General features: G+C 40.7%; 1 protein-coding gene across 4 annotated transcripts in view; it reads left to right on the forward strand.

The window, feature by feature from the left end:
* The first annotated feature begins 2,009 nt into the window (after nucleotides 1-2,009).
* The window catches only part of NCOA5 (nuclear receptor coactivator 5), a 29,729-nt gene continuing 7,581 nt past the window's right edge, over nucleotides 2,010-24,157 (forward strand). For 2 of the 4 annotated variants that reach the window (XM_032263630.1, XM_032263632.1), the window contains exons 1-4: nucleotides 2,010-2,155; nucleotides 12,513-12,579; nucleotides 21,428-21,754; nucleotides 23,699-23,835. In XM_032263630.1, coding sequence (XP_032119521.1) covers nucleotides 12,542-12,579; nucleotides 21,428-21,754; nucleotides 23,699-23,835 — 502 coding nt within the window. In that variant the 5' untranslated portion in view covers nucleotides 2,010-2,155; nucleotides 12,513-12,541. The remainder of the gene's footprint in view (nucleotides 2,156-12,512; nucleotides 12,580-21,427; nucleotides 21,755-23,698; nucleotides 23,836-24,157) is intronic. The other 2 variants (XM_032263631.1, XM_032263633.1) reach the window with 2 other exon arrangements.

A 24,157-nucleotide genomic window follows, 5' to 3' on the forward strand; every position in this document is an offset into this window, starting at 1 on the left:
GATTAAATGAGATGATATTTGTAAAGGATTCAGCACGTGGCAGGCACACAATAGAGGTTACCTGTTATGTAAAACAAACATCTAAACGAGAAGTCATCAAGTCCTGAGCACCTGCCTCCATATAAGAATCTTTCTTCATAAAATTAACTTGGTCCTCTATCAAAAATACTCATCAAACATTATGTATTATCATTTGTTTATTGTTTGTATTCCCTAATAGGCCATGAGCTCCCTAAGCACAAGGACTTTATGTACCTTACTGTCTACTCTCCACAAAACCAAGTGCATAAAAAACACTCATTAAACACTTACTAAATAAGTCACCGAATACGTACATCTTTTGGCTAAAGTTCACTACCCACTTGAGGAACAGCCATTCACTTCTAAACCAACATTTTGCCCTAAGCTTGGTTATCTTAATCATCTAATTAATATGATTATTTTGCTGTTGTTGTTGATTAGAGATGGAGTCTCGCTCTGTCACCCAGGTTGGAGTGCAGTGGCTTGATTTGGCTCACTGCAACCTTCCTCTTATGGGTTCAAGCAATTCTCCTGCCTCAGCCACCCGAGTAGCTGGGACTACAGGAGCACGCCACCACGCCTGGCTAATTTTTGTATTTTTAGTAGAGACGGGGTTTCACCATATGGGTCAGGCTGGTCTTGGAAATTCTGACCTCATGATCTGCTCCCCCTGGGCCTCCCGAAGTCCTGGGGTTACAGGCATGAGCCACCACGCCCAGTCAGCATGATTCTTCTTAAACATTCATAGTATTAGGATCTATATTGGAGGGAAAGGAATAAGAATGAACATTTGTTGGGTATCCATTATTTGACAGACTTTATGCCTTTATTTCTAATTTCATACAGTCTTATAAAGTGGAATTGGAATAACCCACATTGCCTGTGAGTAAACTGAAGTTCCAGTTACATGAGAATCTCTATTTCTTTTCATCATAGCGTTTATCTCAGTTTGCAGTTACACACTCAAGTGTGATTATTCGCCTAATGCTATCTTTCACCAGACTGTAATCTCCAAGATAGTAGAGAATGGTCTGCATTTGCTCATAACAGTGCCTAACAAGTAGCCATATAATAAGTACGGGGCTACATAGTAGGTATGTAATAAACATTCAGTGCATAAATGAGTGAAGGAATGAGCATAGGAGCAGATGTCAAAGAAATCTGGTTTCTTGTAGCGTCTAAATTCCACAGGCACCATTTTTTCTTAGCAGGCAATATTCACAAGGAGAAAAACTAGACCCCATGGAGTCTGAGGCGTTTCCAACACTTAAGAGTACCTGATTCATATAGCTATGACTGTGATTAACAGAGTGCATCTACTATTGTGTGAGCAAATCCCATTCCCTGTGACAAATATATTCTATACATGAAATGAACAATACAACATTACAGGCTTCACGGTCAACAGTTACATTATGGGAAATTTTTGACGTTGAATGAATATTCCAAGAATAAATAAATAACTCAAGAAGAACCTGTGACTATATAGCCAGAAGCCTTTTGCCGCTTGTCAGTGAAACCTAATAGAGTACAGAGGCCATTTAAATGTAAATTTAAATACAGCATTTTCTCCACCTTTCTGCTCTCTTTGTTCCTTGCAATCTGGAAGTTACAGGACCATATGTATATTCTCCAATACACGCGTGTATAGGGAATTGGAATTTTTGTTTTCAGTTTTATGCAAGACTAAATCAAGGTATTTGGGGATTTGAATGTTCTATTCCCACAGTTAGGGAAGAGGGAATGTGCTCTGAAAACAGAAGGAAAGTACTCCGGGGCGGGGACTGGAGGAACACCGCGGGACCCATTCTCCGCCTGCGACGCTGTTGCTAGGCAACCGATTGCGTTCGCAACCGCCGCCCGAGAGCCACTTCCCGGCCCTTATTGCCAAGGAGATCAACGCCCCAACTCAGCCCTGCCGTAAACCCGCGCGCTCTTGCGACAGTGCCGCGCCTGCCGCTGCGTGCGCGCCCTCTGCCCCCATCTCCACTCTCCGCCCGGCCGCCATTGCCTCGTGCCCGCGCCGGTCGGTTGGTGGCGCCTTTGTCCTACGGCGGGCAGGTGGGCTGAGGAGGAGGCGGCAGCGGCGGGCCTGAGGCGAAGGAGCGGCCGGGAGCCCGCCGCGCTGGTAGCGGTGAGTGCCGGGAAGCGGTGGCCGTCAGCCGAGGCGTGGGGCTGACGGGCAGGCGGTTGTTTGGGGGGTGCCCTGGCCGGACGGGGAAGCTGAGGCGGGAAGGCCCACTCGACGCGCGGCCACGGCCTCAGCTCCTCTCCGGGTGCGCGCGGGGCTGCGCATGCCCGGTGCGGGGCGCGGCCGCCTCCGGTTCCCGTCAGGCCCAGGCCCGGCCAGCGGGGGCGGCCTGTGGTCCTCTGTGGTGGTCGCAAATGGGCGGCGTCGCACCGCAGCCGCCTGTCTGAGCACGAACGGTCACTAGGAGTCCTCAAGGCTTCTCTGTCTGGTTGAGCCGCACACCCCACACCCCCTTGTCGAATCGGTGGAGTCGCTCGCCCGCGGGTCCTCAACGAGTCAGTGGCGCAGTCGGGATTCGAACCGGGTGAAGGCGGCCCGTGGCACCAGGCGTTCTCCGGGCGTGCAGCGCCGAGCGGTGTTCGGAGCGCTGACCCCCGCCACCGCCTCGCGGCCCCTGACCACATCTTCGGGGTGTCTCCTTGTTGTGTGACACCCCACGCGTTTTATAGGCGCGGACCCCGGACCCAGAGAACGGGGAGAGGAACTGTGCCTGGGGTTACCACGTAGCTCAGCGCCAGCGTCCGATCCGGCCGGCTTTCCAGGCTCCCGGCGTTTCTTAGGACGGCGTTGCCCACATTTTAGCCTCGCGTTGCACCTTTATGTCCGTGGACCATCTGTACTGCTATTTACCAAATGTTACATTTTTTTTTTTTTTAATTTAAACTGACTCTTTTTTCTCCTTAAATATATTTAAGGCGACAACTTAATCACAAACCGGGTACTGGAAAGCCAGTTTTTTTTTTAATGCTTATAAAAAAATAAATATTTGTCTGTTAAAATAAACGGTGTGTCCTTGTTCCTCCTGAAATTACTCTGCGTCCCACACTTTGGGAAACGCTGCTCTAGGAGTATGGGATTAATTGTGGTCCTTCTGGCTTGCACCCTGTTCCCCTGAGCATAACAGATTCTATGAAATGCCCTAGGATCTTAGGGGATAATGACATAACAGCTTTCTTGTTGTAAACTCTTGTAATTGCTGACTTAAAAGTGTTAGTCCCAGGGAACTGCAAGAACTATCCACTCAAGTGCACCGGGTGTGCCTCCGTTGTGATGTCGTAAGCCCCTGATGGCTCATAAAAAGATGTTTCTACAAAGGCTGGGGAAGCTTTTGTGAGTTTTGACAACTCTTAATTTAATGTTTTCTCTATGAGTCAGTCTGGGTGTGAAAACTAACTTTGTGTCGACTTTTTGGAACCAGTAAAGCCCATGCTTTGCATTGTGGTTATTAGAAATCGTTTGGCTGTTTGTTAACATCCATTTCTTCCTTTATTCTGATTTCTTTGCTTTTCCTTTAGCTCATCTGTCGCTCTTCAAATGGCCTTTGAAACCTCTGACACTTTTCTTAACCTAAAACTTAGAATCACTGATTTTCCTTGTAGAATATACTAGAGAATCCATGTTGCAAGGCTCCTTGGAAGGTGTTTTTCTAGATTCTTTATGCTCAATGTTGAATGTCTGTGAACACCACATGTTTAAAGGAGGCATTGACAGATTAACTTATTTGTAAGTTAATAGTGTGTTCGTAAGATCGGTTTATGTGAATAAGAGCAGATTTAATTTAATTCATTGAAAGGAAAGTCGGATAAGTCAGTTCAGGCTTATTCAAGTTTTATTCCCCTCCCCTCAAAGGCTGCAGAAAAAATCCCCCTGTTAAAAACATATTTGTTTAGGGTTATCTTGGTATGATCACGATGTAGAATTTACTTAAGGCTAAAGTCATTTTCTTCACATTTCTGAGAATTTGATTTAACCGCGGTGTCCGTTTCAGAACGAATACAGAGTTTCGGAGTTTCGTTCTTGTTGCCCAGGCTGGAGAGCAATGGCGCGATCTCGGTTCACCGCAACCTCCGCCTCCCGGGTTCGTTCGGTTCTCCTGCCTCAGCCTCCCGAGTAGGTGGGATCATAGGCGTGCACCACGATGCCCAGCTAATTTTGTATTTTTAGTAGAGAGTGGGGGGAGGGGTTCCCCATGTTAGTCAGCCTGGTCTCTAACTCCCTACCTCAGGTGATCCGCGTACTTCGGCCTCCCGAAGTGCTGGGATTACAGGTGGAACCACCACGCCTGGCCAGAATAAACAACTTTTGGAAAGACTCTTTAGAAGTCTGATGAGAAAATATTTAATGGTTTGAAACTTCATTTTAAAAAATCATTGCAAGCAGTCCATGTTTATGACCTGCAGATGGCAGTGCCTTTGTGTAATGTTTTGCTACTATGAGAATTAATGAAATTTAGTTGTGCTTTTAAGAATGGAAAATCTTCACAGGAAATATATTAAACTTTTTATTCCCTTCAGTTTACATTGTTCCCTTGTTTTTGACTCCCCAGATGAAGAATGAAACTTCTATTTCTAAAGTCACTGTTACTCTTATTAGTAATGGTAAATACTAACTCATTTCTCCTGCCAGTTATCTTATGAGACTGACAAACTAATGTGATCTTTTTTACATATAGGGGAATGATGACTCAAAGAGGCTAGATTTCTTGCCCCGATCACATAATTAGTAGACATATTCAAGCTATCATTGGAGATAATTGGATTTCAGGGTCAAGCAAAATTGGGAAATGTTGAGGTATTGTCCATGGTAACTTCTTCTCTTGGACATTGGCATTGCACATGTTTAGCATATAAATGCCTCGGAGAAGTTCTGGAGGCATTTATATGCCCAAGGGCTTTTAAAGCTCAACATCAATTTTTTGTTGTTGTTGTGCCAAAATAGTTGTCCTGTGAATAACACATATATTTGTCTAGGCCATTCTGCCTAAGCAGAGTTAAACTGTCAAGGAGTTAAAAGAGCAATGACTAACAGAATTATCCTCTTTGTACTCTCATTAATGAGAATAATTAAGGAAAGGATCAGGGTAAGTCCACTGTCTCAAGCAGCAGCACATTAGAGAAATATGAAGTATATTGACAGCTAAATATATAATACCAGCATGTGTGCTGCTTTTTTTTTTTTTTTTTGAAATGGAGTCTCGTTCTGTCACCCAGGCTGGAGTGCAGTGGCTCACAATCTTAGCTCACTGCAACCTCCGCCTCCCAGGTTCAAGCAATTCTCCTGCCTCAGTCTCCCAAGTAGCTGGGATGACAGGCACCCACCACCACTCCCGGCTAATTTTTGTATTTTTAGTAAAGATGGGGTTTCACTATGTTGGCCTGGCTGGTCTCCAACTCCTGACCTCAGGTGATCTGTCCGCTTCAGCCTCTCAAAGTGCTGGGATTACAGGCGTGAGCTACCACACCTGGCCCTTCACTGCCTTTTAAGAAACTGCTTTTTAAATGGTGGTTTTGTTACTACCAGATATAAGTATTTATAGGGATGGTCATCTTCATTCTTTATCCTTCACTTAAGAGATAATAGGTCAACTGGACCAATTTTACATTAAGGAAATAATCCACCTCATAAGAATCAGAACTTTTCCAGATAGCCTCTGTAAAGACCAGACAAGTTTAGGCAAGGATCAGGGCAGCTTTAGTTACCTTTAAAAAAAGAGTGTCTTGTCTTATACTTTTAGTTCTGTAAAGTGTCTTAAGGCTGGGTATGTGGCTCATACTATAACCCCAACATCTGGGGAGGCTGAAGTGGGAAGATCTCTTTTGATAGAAGTTTGAGACCAACCTGTGTGAAACATAGTGAGACCCTGTCTCTACAAAAAAAAAAGCCAGATGTGGTGGTGCATGAACCTGTAGTCCTAGCTACTTGGGAGCTCTTTATTGAAAAATAAATCATGGCTTTTTCAATTTTTTATCTCCAGTGTCAAACCAGTGGTCTTTGAGGAAGGTTACTATAATGGGCAATATTTTGAATGTCTTACATTTAAATACTCCCTCACCTCATTTTGGAATATACATAAAGTTTCATTAATTTGGCTTCATTGAGACCCTATGGTAGTTCAGTTTATAGCCCTCTAATAGACCTTCTTGCTTCGAGCTTCCTTTTCCATTGCAAAATGTTTTGCAATCGATCTAGTCTAACTCTGGCTTCATGTCTTTCCTCTCTTTTCTTCCTCCTATCCCCGTGTTCCCAACACTAAACTTCCTGTAGTTTTTCTAATTTGATATGTCCTTCACACCATTCCTTTACCTTTGTATGTGCTGCTGGGATGACTTCTCTTTCTGGTAAACTCCCACTCATTCCCCAGGACCCAGTTTAAATGTTATTTTTAAGCCTTCCCTGCCTACTCCCCCCCCATTCACCCCCACCCGCTTCATACACACGTTCTTCCCAGTCTCCTCTCTACTTTGCTCCTCTTGCCTGCCACACACATACACAAAATTAGGACTCCATTATGTCTGCCATAATGCCACTTTAGATTATATTGTAATTATCTGTATACTTGTGCCTCTCCTTTATTAAACAGTGAACTCCAGGCCAGGCATGGTGGCACACCTGTAATCCCAACACTTTGGGAGGCTGAGGTGGGAGGATCACTTGAGCCCGGGAGTTTAAGACCAGCCTGGGCACATAGGCACATAGGGAGACTTATCTCTTAAAAAAAAAAAAAAAATTAGCTGGATATGGTGGTGCATGCCTGTTGTCCCAGCTGCTCAGGAAACTAAGGCAGGAAGATCCACTTGAGTTTAGGAGTTTGAGACTGCAATGAGCTATAATCAAGCCACTGCACTCCAGCCTGGACAGCAGAGCTGAGAGCCAGTATTTTTAGAAAATGAACTTCGTTAAGGCAAGGACTTTATTAGCCTTGTCATTTCCACATGTGTAAGGCCTGGGACATGTGTGAAACATAGTAGGCATTTAACATTATGAATCAGTGAAGCATTCGGTGTATTAATTATAAGCTATCCTTTTCAGATTCATTACTTGTTCTCTTCTTGTACTGTTTAGTTGAAAAATTGCCAGTTTTAAATAAATCTGTATTTTAAAATTTTTGCAGCTCAGACTCTTTTTTTAGTAGTTTAGATTAGCTCAACCTTTGCAAATCCAAAATAGTTTTTTCTCAGCTGATTTGTCTCCTTGAGTCAACATAGCTAACACAGGCAGAATATCCATTTTGTCAGAAAGGAAATACAGATTCAGAGAAATCAAATGACTTGAGTACATTTCCCAAAGTAGGACCGCAGCTTAGATTTGCTATCCCCAGCCAAGTGCTCATTTCTTAAAAGAATAAGAAGGGTAGGAAACTAAATGTTGATACTTTTTGTCTGAAGAATTGTAGTGAATGTCAATAGCAAACCCCAGAAACATGGTAGTTTGGGGTAATAGAAGCTGAAGTGGTCATTGAATAAGTAGGTCCTACCCTATTGGGCATCTCTGGGGCATTTAAGCAATGGAGTATCTAGCATAGACTGGACCTTTTCCAGGTTCCATCAGTGTTGTGATCAGGGAGTCCTAGCAAGAATATCCTAAATGGAAAGCGTATCTTTCCACTCCCTGTTGGAGGCAGCATAGCATAATGTTTAAGTACTTTGGTATGAGAAAGACCTGGGTCTGAGTCTCAGCTCTGCCTCCTGATGATTGTGTGGCCTGTCACTTAATTTCTCTAAACTTCCAATTTTCTCATTTGTAAAGTAGAAATTGTAGTACTTAACTGCAAGAGTTGTAAAAGGATTGAATGAAATATTGCACATAATATTCTTAGTACACAGGCTCAGGGACAAAGTGAGCGTTCTGTAAGTATAAACTATTGTTTCCCTATTTCTGTTCCCAGGAACAATATTCTAATACAGTTAAAGATGTAATAATTATTTTAATTAGAGAATAAAGGAGATAATCAAATGTGGGGGAAATTATAGTATTCAAAGTGAGCTTAAAGGGTTGATTTAGAAAGAGCAAGCATAGCATTCTCTTATCCCTGACTTGTTACAATATAATTCATTACAATATCCCTGATGTTGCAATATATTATCAAAGTTGTCTTCATAGATATAGTTTACTGAGAAATCCTGTCATTTCCCCTCCGAATTTGGGGGATTTAATGTGTGATATTCACTGTCTTGTCAGTATGGTTTTCCAAGAGTGGCATTATCTTTATCAGCATGTAATTCCACTTTAGTAATTCCTGATTGTTAGTTGGTTTTCAACTAAACCTTTTAGGGAGTTTTATGTCATTTGTAGTCAGTTATTAAAACAGTATAGGCTTCAGGGTTCTTTCAACAGCTAGTGGTGGTGCTGTCACTAAGCATTGTGGTTCATGTGGCTGTCAAAAGACAAAATTACAACACACTTAAAGATCTTAATTGGCTTTTATTTGCAGCTCTAGAATCGGGCAACACCTCATTCTATAAAATAGAACAAGTGTTCCGATGAGATGAGCGGAGGAGTTTGGCTTATAAACAGAAAAGCGGGCTAAGGAAAGCAAAGACAAGGAACAAAAAGTGGATTGGTCATTTCAAAGTTACTTTCTTGTGAAGGGAAAAGCAGTGCAGACTTCCTTATCATGCTGACTGAAACTGGCCTGTTTGTGGACTTGGCCATTTTTTATCTCCTGATTTTGCAGAACATCAGATAAAGAGCTTCATCTTGGCTTGGTAGTGTGGAAATTCATCATGAGTTTGGTTTGGCCTGTTGAGCCTAGTTCAGGAGTTCAGTCCAAAGAGGGCCCCTGTAAATTTTGTTTAATACTGCTCTTGTTATTCCCAGTCCTCATTGTTTTCTGTGGCTATAGCTTGTGAACTATAAAACTTGGTTTTAAGGTGAAAAGAGTTGTTTTATGATGGTACAATTAAAAAATAGGTAGAACAAAGTAGTTCTTGGTACTATGAATGAAAGAAACATGCATTTTTGTTGATAGCATTATCCAAGGACCATGGTGTGAGCCCTGTCTGGCATAGGAGTCTAAAATAAAATTGTAGATTAGATATTGTATACTTGTTTGGGAGTTCTTCACCCCATTCTTTTGTAGTTTATAATGGTTCTGCCATTTGCAGCATGTTTTCTAGATTATTTTCCAGTTTTTTCCCTTGTATATAAAGCTCTTTTTCTTGTCTAAAAATTCTTAACTGAGAATTGCTTTTAACTGTTTTCAGACCACCACTTGGAAACTATATTCAGGCTGAGATTAAGCACTTCATGGTGATTATGATGATTTTGAATGGCATTCACATTGCTAATATAATTGACAAAGTATGGAAGTACCACCCAAACTGAAGTGGAGAAGACACTGAGAGAGGACTTTTAGTCTAAAGGGCAGTTGGCCAGACTAAGTATAGCAGAAGGGGAAAGAAGTACCATTTCTTCCCTTTTCTGTGCAGAGGAGACAATATACCTCTCCTTGGAAAGAGATTCCCAAGTTGCCACTGCCCTCTTGTTGATTCATTTCTCCAATCATAGTTCCCCATCTAATGTCAGAAAGATCTCCAGATTGTCTTTCTACCTTTTTTCCCTTCTTTATAGTAACACCATTTCTATTTCCTTGGTGTTGACTATATCTCTCTGTAAGGATTTAGGAGAAAATAATCTGATTAATTAATACAAAAAAAGGCTATAGATTATATTAGATATTGTGTCTTTCCTTGGGAATTCTTCACCGCATTCTTTTGTGGTTTAAAACGGTTCTGCCCATTTCCTACATGTTTTCTGGATTATTTTCTGGTATCTTCCTTTTATATAAAGCCTGAGTTGGTGCTTTAGCAGTCCCAGTATTTGCATTTTCAAAGAAAAACTTGTTTAAATAAATCCCCCACCTCCAATTGACAGCTTTTCAAATTCTGTGTCAAAAAATTAGGATAAGGCAAGCTTGTCTTGACTCCTTAAATCTTCCTTCTACCTGATTAGCTCCCTGAAGTTATTTATTCTTCTGTATTTCTGAACTCATGGATTTTTCCATGAGTTCTGTGTGCACGTGTGTTAGGGTTTTTGGGTTGTGTGGGGATTGACAGTAATGTTGGTGATTGTGTTTTTACAACTCTCACTGAAAACTCCCCAGCCCTACCCTAATCTGAGCAAGTCTATTAGACAGAAAAAAAAAAGAAAAATTCCAGGTCTCATTTTCTCCATACATCAGCCAAGTTGGAAGTTTATGGAACTCTTAAATAGCGGTGAATAAACAAACATTTGACATACCACACTAAAAATTTACTAACCCCTAAAATAAGACATTGATCTGAGAATTCTTGTTTTTGCGGAAGAAACATCACATGCCATCCAAATAATAAATGTTTTGGACTGCCCAATGAAAACAGATACTAGGAGGCAAATTACAATCAGAATGGTTTAAAGATATAATCTTGAATGATCTTTAACTTTTCAAGTAATTACAAAAAGATTTCACCAGCTTTAAAGTAAAATATTTATGTCCTTCATTCTAAACTAAAACAGGTTTTGTCCCAAAGATAAAGTATACATGACCATGTGATTTCCCCAGTCCCGTAGGGGAAACTCACAAAACTGGCTATAATTACACAATGTAATATTCTTTTTCGTATGTAGAGAGCAAATTATTGGTAATAGAAACTTGCCAATTAAAGTAATATTATATGTGTTGAACTCTCACCTGAATGTTTGCCGGGTCTAGTCAAGTGTTTAGATGTGAGTTTTCTTTATTCACAAGACCATTTAATAATACATGAACTCCTGCTGAAGTTGTTATATTTTTTAATCTTAATACACACCAGTGTATTCCAGAGATACTTGAAAACTACTTACTCCAAGATACTACATTTCTCTCTGAATCATAGCCAACCTATAATTAGAAAGTGGTACCAAGTAAGTTAACAGATTCAGTAAGTCCTAAACCTGAACTAGTATTCTTCACAATTACGTATAATAGAACTAGGTATTTCCTATAAGGCCTGTCATTATATAATTTGTAATTTAGACCATTATCAACTTTAAGAGTTGTAAGTTGTGACTGTACTGCGTGCTAGTACATTCAAAAGCTATGAACAGATATTACTGACCAAGTCTTACATAGAAAATATTTTCAGGTTTTTTTAAAATAGAAGGATTATATCTTGTGTCTGCTTAATTGAAAAGCTAAGAAGCAATGTAAGGTATGCTTCACTATTTAGCTTTATATTATCTTCAGTTCTGTCAGAAGCCATTCTAGACAAAACAGAGACTTCTGATTTAAAATGGAATTAAAGACTACCCTCATTTGAATACGAACTTAAAAGTTAGCAACATAGCAGTAGAAAATCTGTGCCAGACCTCTGAGTTTGTTTTATTTCTGTGATCTTTCATGTGATAGTAATCTGGTTGGGATTTTTAAAATACGTAATTATTATTTTAAAACACTCGAATTATGTGAGTACTGCATAATAACATTTGATGTCGTTACGTATACTATTAATTGCTTAATATGGAAAAAGGGGAATAAACTATACTGTAGCAGAAAGCAGTTTTATTTCTTCATCTGAAGTATGAAATTTGTAATGTATTTATTTAGCTTTAAGTCATATGAACATTATTAGGTATTATTTTGGGGCCTAGATTTCTTAATACGTGGTGTTTTTATTCACTTCCATTTTTGTAAAGCAGGTATGTTTTGTTTTTAGCAAAGCAGCCTTTAACTATACACATCTGCTTTTCTTTAAGCTTGTGTGATTCCACCTTTCTCCCATATCTAGTTGTATATGCCAGCCTTCTCTCATGAAAACAACTTATGAGAAGTGTTTTATTACCTAACTCTGCTATACCAAATGCCAATCCTTATTCTTGGTTATCTGTCTGTGAGGGTTGTAGATGTTAACAGGTCATCTTATTTGTTTATTAAAAAAAATTAATTTTCTGCATGTTCTGGAAGATTCTATCCAGTGGAAATCAATACAAGATACACTAAACAGGAGGCCCTACTTCATGTGATATTGGAAGTTTTAGGACAATGGAATCCAGCTATTGCTTCTTAGTAACATAAAATAGGATTATTTGCCTTTCCTCTTTTGTTTTTTAAACTCTCCTTACCTTCCCCCCCACTTTCTTCCTCACGAAAAGAATCTTACAGCTGCTTTCCAAGAGTTTAGAAAACAACCTCCCCCCTCCCCTTAGAGGGAATATGTCAGGTCTAGGGCTTGGCAGGGTGTTCAAACATTGACATAATTAGTTTAACACAGTTCACGTGTTAACTAGAAAACTAAGGAACATTTCTTACCAAGCCATGACAATGTACTACCTTAACTCAATAATAAAAATTGCCCTAGTGACAGTGTCTCTCTGCTGAATGGCTTTTCTTACACCATCTGGTTGTCATTGTAGTTTTTTGTTGTTGTTGCTTTCATTTGAAATATGCTGATGATCTTGTTTTTATTCCGTAGCATTGAACAGATGGGTTGATTATTCTTTTCAGATATTAATAAGGCAGCGGAAAGAAGAAATATGAATACGGCTCCATCAAGACCCAGCCCCACACGAAGGTAAAGTACCCTGAAGCCGTGAGTTACCTTGGGAGAGTTGGGCTCTGGGGAGTTAAGCCCAGCTTCGTACACCAAAGGTCTTTTCTTCCCCCCAACAAGTGAAACGCTCAAGCAAACAATAAGAACATGAACCTTGTGTGAAGGGCCTTGCTGCTTTTTTTAAACATACGTCAGGAGATACAGAGGAAGCTTTGTGTTTTCGGTGGCAAATCCAGCAAGTTCAGCTTGCAACATGAGTTGCAGGCAATTGGAAGAGGATAAACCTCTGTCTGTCCCCAGCTCACGTGTCAATGGGAGCCTCCAGAGCAGAAGGAGTGCCCCAGAGTCGTTGGTGTATGCCATGCTGCACTGCAGTGGGCAGCAGAGATTCGACTCTTCATTCCAAATGGCTGCCGGTCCAGATGTTAACCCAGGTTTACGGAAAGTGCTGCTTGAGAGATTGCTGCTGTGCCTGTGCTGCAGATCCCCGGTTTGCTCACATACTTGGGTTACCTGTTTGAGGGGAAATAAAAAGGGCAAAACACTCCACCTCTCGAAAGTCTCCCTCTTTCTTAGCTTTCACGGAAATCAAGGGTGTTTTCCCAATATATTCTTCCTTCCAGTGTATACAAAAGAAATAATCCTGGTGTGTTCCCTCAAGATACACATTAAATTGGTCCCTTCTCTCAAAGAAGAGCTTTATTAGTGTTACTATTTACACCAAAAATAAGGATATTGTATTCAAATGTTCTAACCCCATAACAGCACACAAGTGGATGTAGTTTTGTGTAGAGGGCAGAGAGATATATATTTCATACAAATGATATATTTCATATCTAGTGTCTCTTCAAGGCCCAAGTGGATTAATGGATTTTGCCTTGCCTCTAAGTAAAAATGGATTTTGCCTTGCCTCTAAGCCAGTTTTCCCCAGAAGCATACCTAAATGACATACCACAGTGAACTGCATTTCCTACAGTGAACTGGACAGTACTGCATATAGTGAATCCTCGTCTGGTAGCTCCACTTGGGAACCCAATTAACTGTGCATTACGCATAACAGAGCTGTCCTGCTTTTGGACAAAAACACCTATATTTTGTTACTGACTTATAGGAAAGAATGGCCACTATATGTTTCATGTATGTGCTCCTACTTGGATGTGAAGCTGTAGCTACGGGAAATGGATTATGCATGTCCACTCTGCAGAGTTTAAGCAGACCCTAAGGGCAAGGTAATGCTGCTGATTTCATTCATTTGGATTCTTTGTCCAGTCTGCCTGTGCAGCGGAGTTGAATCCAATACCTAGCTACAGCTGTACCACAGCAGTCATGTGTGGATTCCCTGGCCATTGGTTGGTTTCACTGCAGAAGTGGGCGTGTAAATAGGTATTCTGTCTGTTCTCTCTAAGGAATGCCTGCAGCTTGCAGATGAATTCTCTGTTGATTGATTTGTGTATATGTGTGAGTATCCTGAAGAACATAAACAAATTCTGCAGAACTTCAGCAGTTCCGTATAATGTCTGCCTTCATTAGCCTTCATCTAACTGTGCCACAGATCTTGGGCAGTTGTATCAGTATTGCTCCTTATTGCCCTAGTACAGAATAGAATATAGGTGGATAAGAGCTGCACCTAACGATCAGAAATACAGGGTTCCCATTGGAAGCTTTAGTTGCCACGTGGATTGAAAGGGAGATATGGCGTGTATCCAGTTTCCAAAGAGCGCTAACGTGTGTTTCCTGGTGACTTACCAGGAGTGTGGAATTTGTAACTGTAAAAGACTCGGACCCCACTAGTAAAATCCTCCCCGTCTCTGTTGTCTCCATGATACATGGCGATCTTTGGTGATCTCTGGGTAATGTCTGTGTTTCCACAGGCAAAAAAATAAAAATAAGCCACATTGCAGAATAGAGAGTAGATCCTGTTTCTGTTATGGATTGAGAAGGGTATTTTTTATCATCCTGTTAATGATACTTTACCAAATGTTTTTAACATTTCCGGCTGATTGTAGATATTCAACAAACATAGCAGTGTTGGAGAATGACCAATGTCGCTGGTTGGGAACCCAGTAATAGCCATTGCCAGAGCATTAAATTAAAAATATTAATTTCACCCCAATCTAGAAATAGTTTTATGCTTTTGTTTTCTTTTTTTAATAATAGTCCCCACACAAACAAACATACAGACAGCATTGGAAAGGGCCTTTTAAAATGAGCTTCTAGCCAGGTGTGGCTCACACCTGTGATCCCAACACTTTGGGAGGCTGAGGTGGGCAGATCACTTGAGCTCAGAAGTTCCAGACCAGCCTGGGCCAAATGGTGAAACCCCATCTCTACAAAAAATAGCCAGGTGTGGTGGCTCTTGCCTGTAGTCCCAGCACTGGGGAGGCTGAAGTGGGAGAATCGCTTAAGTGCAGGAGGTTGAGGCTGCAGTGAACTGTGATTGCACCACTGCACTTCAGCCTGGGCAGCAGAGTGAAAGATCCAGTCTAAAAAAAAAATGGTAATGAGCTCCTTACCAAATATGTAAATTTACAGATCACCTTTATATGCCTTTTAAAGTATCACCTTCGTGAGAAATAAATTTTAAAATGAGGTCATTTGGTGGTATGGATAGGGCAGTGACTTCCTGCTTTATTTATAATCAACAGGAGGGACAGCTAGGCTAATTCAGATTCCATTAACAAATTCCATTCCGTCTTCCCTTTGGTGATGGGTCCCTAGCTGGGTTCCTCAGCATGTTATTTAACATGATGAAGCTCCGTACAGTCATGTTTATTTGCTTCAGGGAAGAAGGATGGTCACAATTAGTAACTCCATCTAAAATCTGAGCTAAGAATCCTAGTTTTTTAATCTTAAAAAAAGACAAATTTACCATTGTATTCAAAATCCCAGTTTTTTACCTTAAAAAAAAAGATGTTTAATATTGTATTTTAAATAGAGCACCAACATTTTAATCGTTGTTCTGATCATACTTTATCTCTTAAGATATACCAGTAGGGCAGACATAAATTGCAAAGAGTAGCCAAGACAGGCGAGTAATTAACCTGGAAGGGGCAAATCATTTAACTGAGGGTGAACACTGGGTAACTCCTTTGGATGCATGCTTCCAGTCAAAACCTTGAGATAACTCCAAATATCAGTATTTGACAACAAACTGCCTTCATTTGGCAGCCCTAATCATTTTGTGTTTGATGCAGCCGTAGGGGATGCATCATTCACAGGGGGAAAAAACACTACCTATGGCAAATATTTCCTTAAGTTAGACCTCTACATTTTTAGCGCTTTCTGTATTTAATAAGAATATTGGTATAAGCACACTGGCAAGACCTTTATAACACCTTATTTTGCTGGACTTACCTAGGTATCTTTGGGAGTTTTCACAGAATTATCACCTCTTCAAATGTTTCAGTAAACCACAGTTCTGCTGGCTTTGCTCTCTGTTCAGTAATGTGCCTTGCTAATGATTCCAGCTGTCAGTGTATAATTCTGACAATATTGGCCCAGCCAAGCACAGAGTGCTGCATGAGGAATTTCTGCTCTGGATCACATTTCAGCCTGAATTCTTATCATTTAACTCTTAATGATGGTCACTTCATTGGACTCCTGTGAGTACCTCGCGTAGTTACCATGCAAGTTGTCAAGCATCGATACTAAGCATTAGTCCTTCAAAAACAGGATCATGATTCTGGTTGTACCTGAGATGTCTCAGTTACCATCTTCAGCTCAACACCTTGACAGTCCAGATCTTGTAGCATATCCTTATGCAGACGTGGCCTCTAGGTACTAGAAGTAAGACTGTATTTCTAAACGACTTAAAGAAGGACAAACAGAATTAACTTGTCTACATCCAAAGCTCTGCAGAGGATTTTCCCCCATATATTTGTGAAAGTTGTTAAACATAGTATCTCTTTGGTGAAAGTCATTGGGTATTGGCTTATCAGAATTAACCTGGCTGTAGACAAGTTTTTCATGTGACCTGAAATGCTTTCTGCTTATCCACAGGGCCTTAATGCCTTTGATTACTGTTTGCTCCTTGGGTGTGAGACAGCCCTAGCTCTAGGTGGGCCGCAGAAAGATTCCAGGTTGCAGTTACCTCTGCACTAACACTTGAAGAAGTCGTCAGTTCTCAGCAACTGCCACCTCTACCAACAAGAAAGTTCTGTTTGTGCTGAAGAAAGTCATCAGTGCTTGCTGAGGAAAAGCATGGGCATGTATAAAATTTGGGTCTGTGAGGTGTGATACCTCATTGCACCCCATATCCCACCTGCATCTAACAGCAATATTCTGCACAAGTCTATTGTCTCCATTTCTAACAACAGCGTGAAGCCCTAATGGTTGGGGATCAACATCACACAGCAGCCAGCCATTTAGATGATGATATTTGTGGACAGTATATCTGTGACAGAAGTTTGAAGAGCTAATGAAGCATTTTTCAGGGTCAGGAAAAGGCTGGCTCTCCCAAGGAAGACATTCCAGTCAACAGAAAGGAAGAAAGGAGATGCTAACATTTGCAGAAAAGAAAGAAAAAGACAGGGGTCTTCCTCCCTGAGCGCCTGTAGAACCAAAGCTGAAGAAAACCATCCTGGATGTGAAGTTTCAGTCTCTGGCCAAAGAGAGGCTCAAAATCCATCAGCGTTTTCCAAGATGATCATCTGTCAATTCTTACTCTGTAGGCTGTCAGACGCCTAGTGCTCTGCACACCCCTTTAGCCCTCAGGAAGAGACGCATTCTACCAGAAGCACATCACTTGCCACCAGAGCCATTGTTTTCCCCGTCACCCCTTTTGCCCTTAACTCTCAAATGTTTCCCAGAGATGTGACTATATTCCTCTCAAGGCAAAGAGTATTTGCCTTTTTCCCCCCTGCTGAATATATGAGGAATTTACAGCAGAATTTTAGTTGTGTTTGCCACCTGCCTTCACTTTGTGGACTCCAGTACTGAAATCTAACCACTGATCAATTTCTTTTTATCCTCCAGTGATGTGGTATACCTGAGGGTATGCTGCATTTGGTTCCTTTAGTAAAACACCTCTGGTGCTGTGGGATGATATTGTGAACCTCATTATGCTCTAGAAACCTGATTCTAACCCACTTATCATCTGAGGTCCAGCATCTCCCACAGGAGGCTTGGTCGTCTTGCACTTTGAATCCTGCACACTACTGCCCTTTTGTTAGCTGTGGTCTTGTTTTGAAAAAACATATTGGTGCCAGCAGCAGGAGCCCTTTTGTTCTGAGGAGTTCTTTGTTTGGGTCCTAAACCAACCCTAAAGGTTTTTTTGTTTTGTTTTCATCTCCAGAAGAACAGCAGTCTACCATAGTGTTTATCTTTTGGAGAAAGGAAAAAGGCTTAGCCTTTCCTTTTGAGAAAATTATTATACTCTCTGTTCCTACTTCCACCATGCCTTTGGTTCTTTTCCCTTTTGTGAGTGTCACCTCTTCTACGTTTTTACCCTGAAAGCACTTGAGAGAGAATTAGTAGTTTTGTTGCACATGGACTTCAGATTATTTGAGGGAAAGGGAGGGGCTTGCCTTCTCAGACTGGAAGATTAAACCCAGATTGTGCAAATCTAGGGTTTTAGTCAACTTGCAGGGATGGACCCTGGCAGGTAAGTAAGGTTTTTCAATGGAGTCAAAAGAATGAGGACCAAACATAGCACTTACAATACTCCTAAGGTGGTAAATAACATGCTATGACATGTTCTTATTTGTATCCGCACCCTCATTTCCACCAGCCCAAGGCTTTGTGTGTGGTCTGTGGTCTGTCAGGATCATGATATTTCAGCCCTGATTGCCAAGAACACTTGAAATTGGATTCCACCTCTAATGACTACTTCTAACTGCTCCCCGAGGCAGGTTTATCTGCCGATCATTAATCCAAAAATACTTCGCAGTTGTCCTTTCTCTTTGGATCTTGAATGTTTGCCCACATTACACACTACATCAGATGTTGCATGTTAGGAGGATTATATGATATAATAAGGAAAGGTGAAGTAAGAGTCTTGGTTAGTCTTCACTTTAGTTAGAAAAATTATGCTTAGCTAACCTCATTTAAATTCCCTGGTCTACAATATGTTTGCTCCCACAAGTCAGGAATGCTGGTTAACCTTAAAATATATAACAAGTATTTTTCCTGGAAGCAAAAAAAAAAAAAAAAAAGTTTGGCATTTAAATTGTTTTTGCTGTGCCCATGTGTCTGAAGTGAGGTTTTCCACAAGCTGATGACATGATGAATACCTAATATGTATAACTATGGTAGATGACAAAAGTATAAACAGAACATGTTGCCTGCTCTTGAGAGGCTTACAGTTTAATAGAATAATTCAATTCATTAAATATTTACTGAACTCATACGCTGTATCCTAGAGCTACGAAGCCTTCAAGAGAACTTCTTACTTGGTAGGAAAGCCATGTAAAAATAATTATAGAACAGTGTGGTAACTGCAGTTATAGAGGTTTGTACTGGAGCAAGATTCATTCAACATATATATAGAGCATCTGTCATATAACAGACATTGTTCTATATAGTGGGTTTGTAGTGCAGAATCAAAGTGAGATAGTTTTTGTCCTTGTGACGCTTGTAGTCTAGTAGGGCAGACAGACATTAAATAAATATGTAATGTCGATTTGTGATAAATGACAAAAGTAAAAGTGCTGTGAGAGAATTTTAGGGGCAGAAGGTAAGCTTATATTGAATCTAACAGAATCAGGGAGTAGGGGATATTTATATGTTGAGACCTGGAAAATGAATATAGATCTCTTCCTGCTGCTCACGTAAGGGGATTAGGAAAGACGTTGGCTAGTTATAGCTGAAAGGCTAGTGTGGCAAAGAGTGGTGAACTAGGGAGAAGTTGAGACAGGGTTGGAGAAGACAGGAGCCAAGATTATGCAGGACCTTCATGGCATTGGTAGAGGTTTTAGATTGAATTCTAAGTACTTTGGAAGCCTGGCGCAGTGGCACACACCTGTAGTTCAGCTGCTTGGGAGACTGAGGCAGTAGGATCACTTGAACCCAAGAGTTCAATGCTGTAGTGTTCATGATCCCACTTGTGAATAGCCGCTGCACTCCAGCCTGGGCAACGTAGTGAGACCTCACCCCTATAAAAATAAATAAATACATACCGTGGGAAACCAGTGGAGGGTTTTACATACATAAGAGACCACTGTGGAGTGATCTTTCAGGAGAAAGGAGAGACAAAAACAGAGACGAGACTGCTTTAGAATGCTCATGCTGTGGTTTAAGGGTAAAACAATTATGAGTTGGCCTTCAGTAGTGCCAAAGAAGATAAAGGAAAGTGGGCAGAACTGAGAAAGAATGAAGAAAATTTGGAAATATGGTTGGGAGGATGAGGCTTTAAGAGAAAGACGACACCCAGTTTCCTGGCTTGTGCAACTGAGTAGGTGGATGTGCCACTTAGAGAGATGGGAAGGGTGGGAGGGGGAGCATGTTTGTTGGGGAAGGGGAAGATCAAGAGTTCAGAGCAGGTTTTACGGAGAAGGTAATCCTTAAAGTGGGTCAGACATAAGACGTTGTTGTAAAAAGGTAAATGCCAGATCAAGATGAGTAATACAGATAGAAGGTGCCCTGTGCTAAGCAGAAGAGATCAGCAGTTAGGAAGGGTAGGGAAGGTTTCTTGGAAGACATGGGACATAAGCTTGCCTGTGTGGATTGGATGGTACTTGGATTAGTGCAAGAAAAATATTCCAAGTATAGAAATCATGTAAATAAAAATATTGAGATAGATTATGTCTTGTGAGTTAATGCATAAGAATGAAGTAGACTTGAGAGGGTTGAATTAGAAATGAGATAGAGAAATAGGAGTCAGATTTATTAGGCTTTCTAACATAGAAGTTGTCATTTTAGAATAGTTAATCTGGTATTTATGTGTTGAATTAATTGAAATCAAGTAGATTGGTTTTTAATTTTGTGTTTTATGTGTTGGTGTCAGAATAGAAATAAGGACTTGGATTGGACTTACAAATCCAATGGGAATAGAAAAAAAATGAAAAGGGACACAAGTAACTTTATTGGGTTGGGGGAGGAAAAAGCATAGTTAATATTCAAGAACTTAAAACTTGATAACTGGGAAGATGATTTTGTCAGAAGTAAAAAAGCGGGGAATGGGGGGGCCGATAGGGGTTGGAATCAAAAGTTTTTAATTTTAAATATGTTAAAGAGGAATTTCCAGTGGGGTGAAATGTCTCATGAGGAACATTGAATCAGAGCAGACAAAGCATATCTGTGACTTCACTGTTCAGGTTTCCTTTTTTAAAAAACCATCTTGAGCAAAAAGGAATCAGGTTCTGCATAAGCCCTCAGATTGAGACATACCACTTCTCAATAGCTCTGACAAAACAGAGAAACTGATTGTTCTTGATCCTTTATTCTGTGTATCTTGTAGTACTTTTTTTCCCTTAATTTTATTATCCTGCCAACATAACGTTAAGTGAATTTTCCATACTTTAAAGATAATTCTTTTGATCACTTTTATGAGATTGTGCTTTTTGTTCTTTTTTTCTTCATGAGTCTTGCCTCCTTGCTCTGTCCCTCCAACTTTCTACCCCTTGTAAAGTCTCTTTCAAGCAAGTCTGGTGGAAAGACACTTTCACTTTGAAAGTCTGATGAATACTGTTATCCAGTCAAAAACTTTGGCTTTTGGTCGTGCATTCTTTTGATGTCCTGATCTTTTGAGATTGTGAAACCTCTAGACTATTTGCTGACCAGATGGATGACTGTCCTTAAATGTTTATGTTCTGTTTGGCTGCCCTGTTTTAGAGAAAAATGATGGGAGGGTGGAGACTTTCTCCTATAAAGAGCTGATGCATTGGCTACTTTCAATTTCTTTGTCTTAGCATCTTCTTGCTACCTCCCACAGGGATCCTTATGGCTTTGGAGACAGTCGAGATTCAAGGCGTGATCGATCCCCAATTCGGGGAAGTCCAAGGAGAGAGCCCAGGGATGGCAGAAATGGCCGGGACGCCCGGGACAGCAGAGACATTCGAGACCCCCGAGACTTACGGGACCACAGACATAGTAGAGACTTGCGGGATCACAGAGACAGCAGGAGTATGCGTGATGTTCGGGACATGAGGGATCTTAGAGACTTTCGTGATCTAAGAGACTCTAGGGATTTTCGAGATCAGCGAGACCCCATGTACGACAGATACAGAGACATGAGAGACTCCCGAGATCCTGTGTACAGGTACATATGTAGCTACTCTGCTTGTTTTTTTCTAAGTTCTTTTTATGTATGTTCTACTAAACCAATGGAAAGCTCTGTAAGAGCAGTAATTGTATCAGCCTTGTATTTCTAGTGTCTGTCGAGTGGTAGATGTGCTGCTGCTCAATAAATTTAGCTGAATGTATGAATGATTTTAAAATTTTTTAACAGAAAATAACTAGTGTTGACAAGGTATGGAGAAATTGAAACCCTCAGAAACTGCAGGTAAGAATGCAAATTGGTATAGCCACTATGGAAAACAGTTTGGGAGTTCCTTAAAAAGTTAAACATAGAATTAACTAAATGATCTATCAGTTCCATTCCTGAGTATATACTCAAAAGAATTGAAAAGAGGGACTCAGATAGTTTTACATGAATACGCGTAGCAGTACTATTCACAATAACCAAAAGGTAAAAGCAATCCAGATGTCTGTCAGCAAATTAATAGATTATTAATAGATTTTTTTTTTTTTTTTTTTTGAGACAAGGTCTTATTTGTTTCCCAGTCTGGAGTGCAGTGGCATGATCACAGCTCACTGCAGCCTTGACCTTCCAGGCTTGAGTAATCCTCCCTCCTCAGTCTCCCAAATAGCTGGGACTATAGGCATATGCCACCATACCTGGCTAATTTTTTTATATAGAGGTGGAGTCTCACTATGTTGCCCAGGCTGGTCTTGAACTCTTGAGCTAAGCGCTGAGACTACAGGTATAAGCCACTGCACCCAATGTGGATTTTTTTTAAGTGGCATATTTATACAATGTGCTATATCATTCAGCCATGAGAAGGAATAAAGTTCTGATCTATGTTACAGCATGAGGGACGTTGAAAACATTATGCTAAGTGAAATAAGCCAGACACAAAAGACAAATATTGTATGAATTCACTTACATGAATTCATATTATATTGTATGATTTCACTTATATGAAATATCAAGAATAGGCAAATTTATAGAGACAGAAAGTAGATTAAAGATTACCAATGACTGGGGAGAGGGGAGTTATTTGACGAATACAGAATTTCTGTTTGAAGTGATGAAAAATTTTAGAAATAGATAATCGTGATGGTTGCACAACATTGTGAATACAGTGCCACTGAATTGTATACTTAAAAATTGTGAGGCCAGGCGCATTGACTCATGCCTGTAATCCCAGCACTTTGGGAGGCTGAGGTGGGTGGATTGCCTGAACTCAGAAGTTCAAGACCAGCCTAGGCAACATAGTGAAACCCCATCTCTAGTAATAATAATAACAATAATAATAATAAATAAAAATTGTTAAAATGGCAAATTATTGTTATATACATTTTAGTATTTTTTTTTTTTTTTTTTTTTGAGTTAAGAGTCTCGTTCTGTCACCAGGCTGAAGTGCAGTGGTATGATCTTGACTCACTGCAACCTCCACCCCCCAGGTTCAAGCAATTCTCCTGCCTCAGTGTCCCAAGTAGCCGGGACTACAGGTGCCCGCCACCATGCCCAGCTAATTTTTGCATTTTTAGTAGAGATAGGGTTTCACCATGTTGGCCAGGATGGTCTTGCTCTCCTGACCTTGTGATCCACCCACCTCAGCCTCCCAAAGTGCTGGGATTACAGGCGTGAGACCCTGCACCCAACTGACATTTTAGTATAATTTTTAAAAGGTACAGGGGAGATTCATGTAATGTTTCCTCAAAACCAACATCAATAATTCCTGCCAGTTATTTTGCATTTACTATATGCAAGCACTATGCTAAGTGCTTTCTGTATATCATCTCTGTTCATCCCTTCGCGTCATTTCGTGAGACAGGTTAACTCTGTCACAGCCACCGAGCTGATATGCAGTGAGTCCCAGATATAAACCTCGTTTGTCTAATCCAGAAGAATTCTCTGGATGATTTTTTCAGGATACGGCAGAGTTTTATCTTTATGAAAATTTCCTTAACTTTTCAGGAGAGAAGGCTCTTATGACCGATACCTGCGAATGGATGACTATTGCAGGAGAAAGGATGACTCTTATTTTGACCGTTACAGAGATAGCTTTGATGGACGAGGCCCTCCAGGCCCAGAAAGTCAGTCTCGTGCAAAAGGTAAAGTAGCAGAAACATTCTATTCCTATTGTTGATAGAACACTTTACAAAAAAGAGAGGGAACTAATACCAGTACCCCATCTGAAAAGGGGCTAGTGACTTGGCCAAGCAGTGTATAAAAAGAAGAAATACAAATAGCCTGTTAATGGGTAAAGAGCATTTGGCTTGAAAATGAGTGTGTGTGTGTGTGTGTGTGTGTGTGTGTGTGTGTGAGAGAGAGAGAGAGAGAGAGAGAGAGAGTGAGAGAGACAGATAGACAGACAGACAGACAGTTTTGCTCTTGTTGCCCAGGCTGCAGTGCAGTGATGTGATCTCAGCCGAC

The sequence above is a fragment of the Sapajus apella genome, unplaced genomic scaffold (assembly GCF_009761245.1).
Source record: "Sapajus apella isolate SASKATOON/1434 unplaced genomic scaffold, GSC_monkey_1.0 scaffold137, whole genome shotgun sequence".
NCBI classification, from domain to species: domain Eukaryota; kingdom Metazoa; phylum Chordata; class Mammalia; order Primates; family Cebidae; genus Sapajus; species Sapajus apella.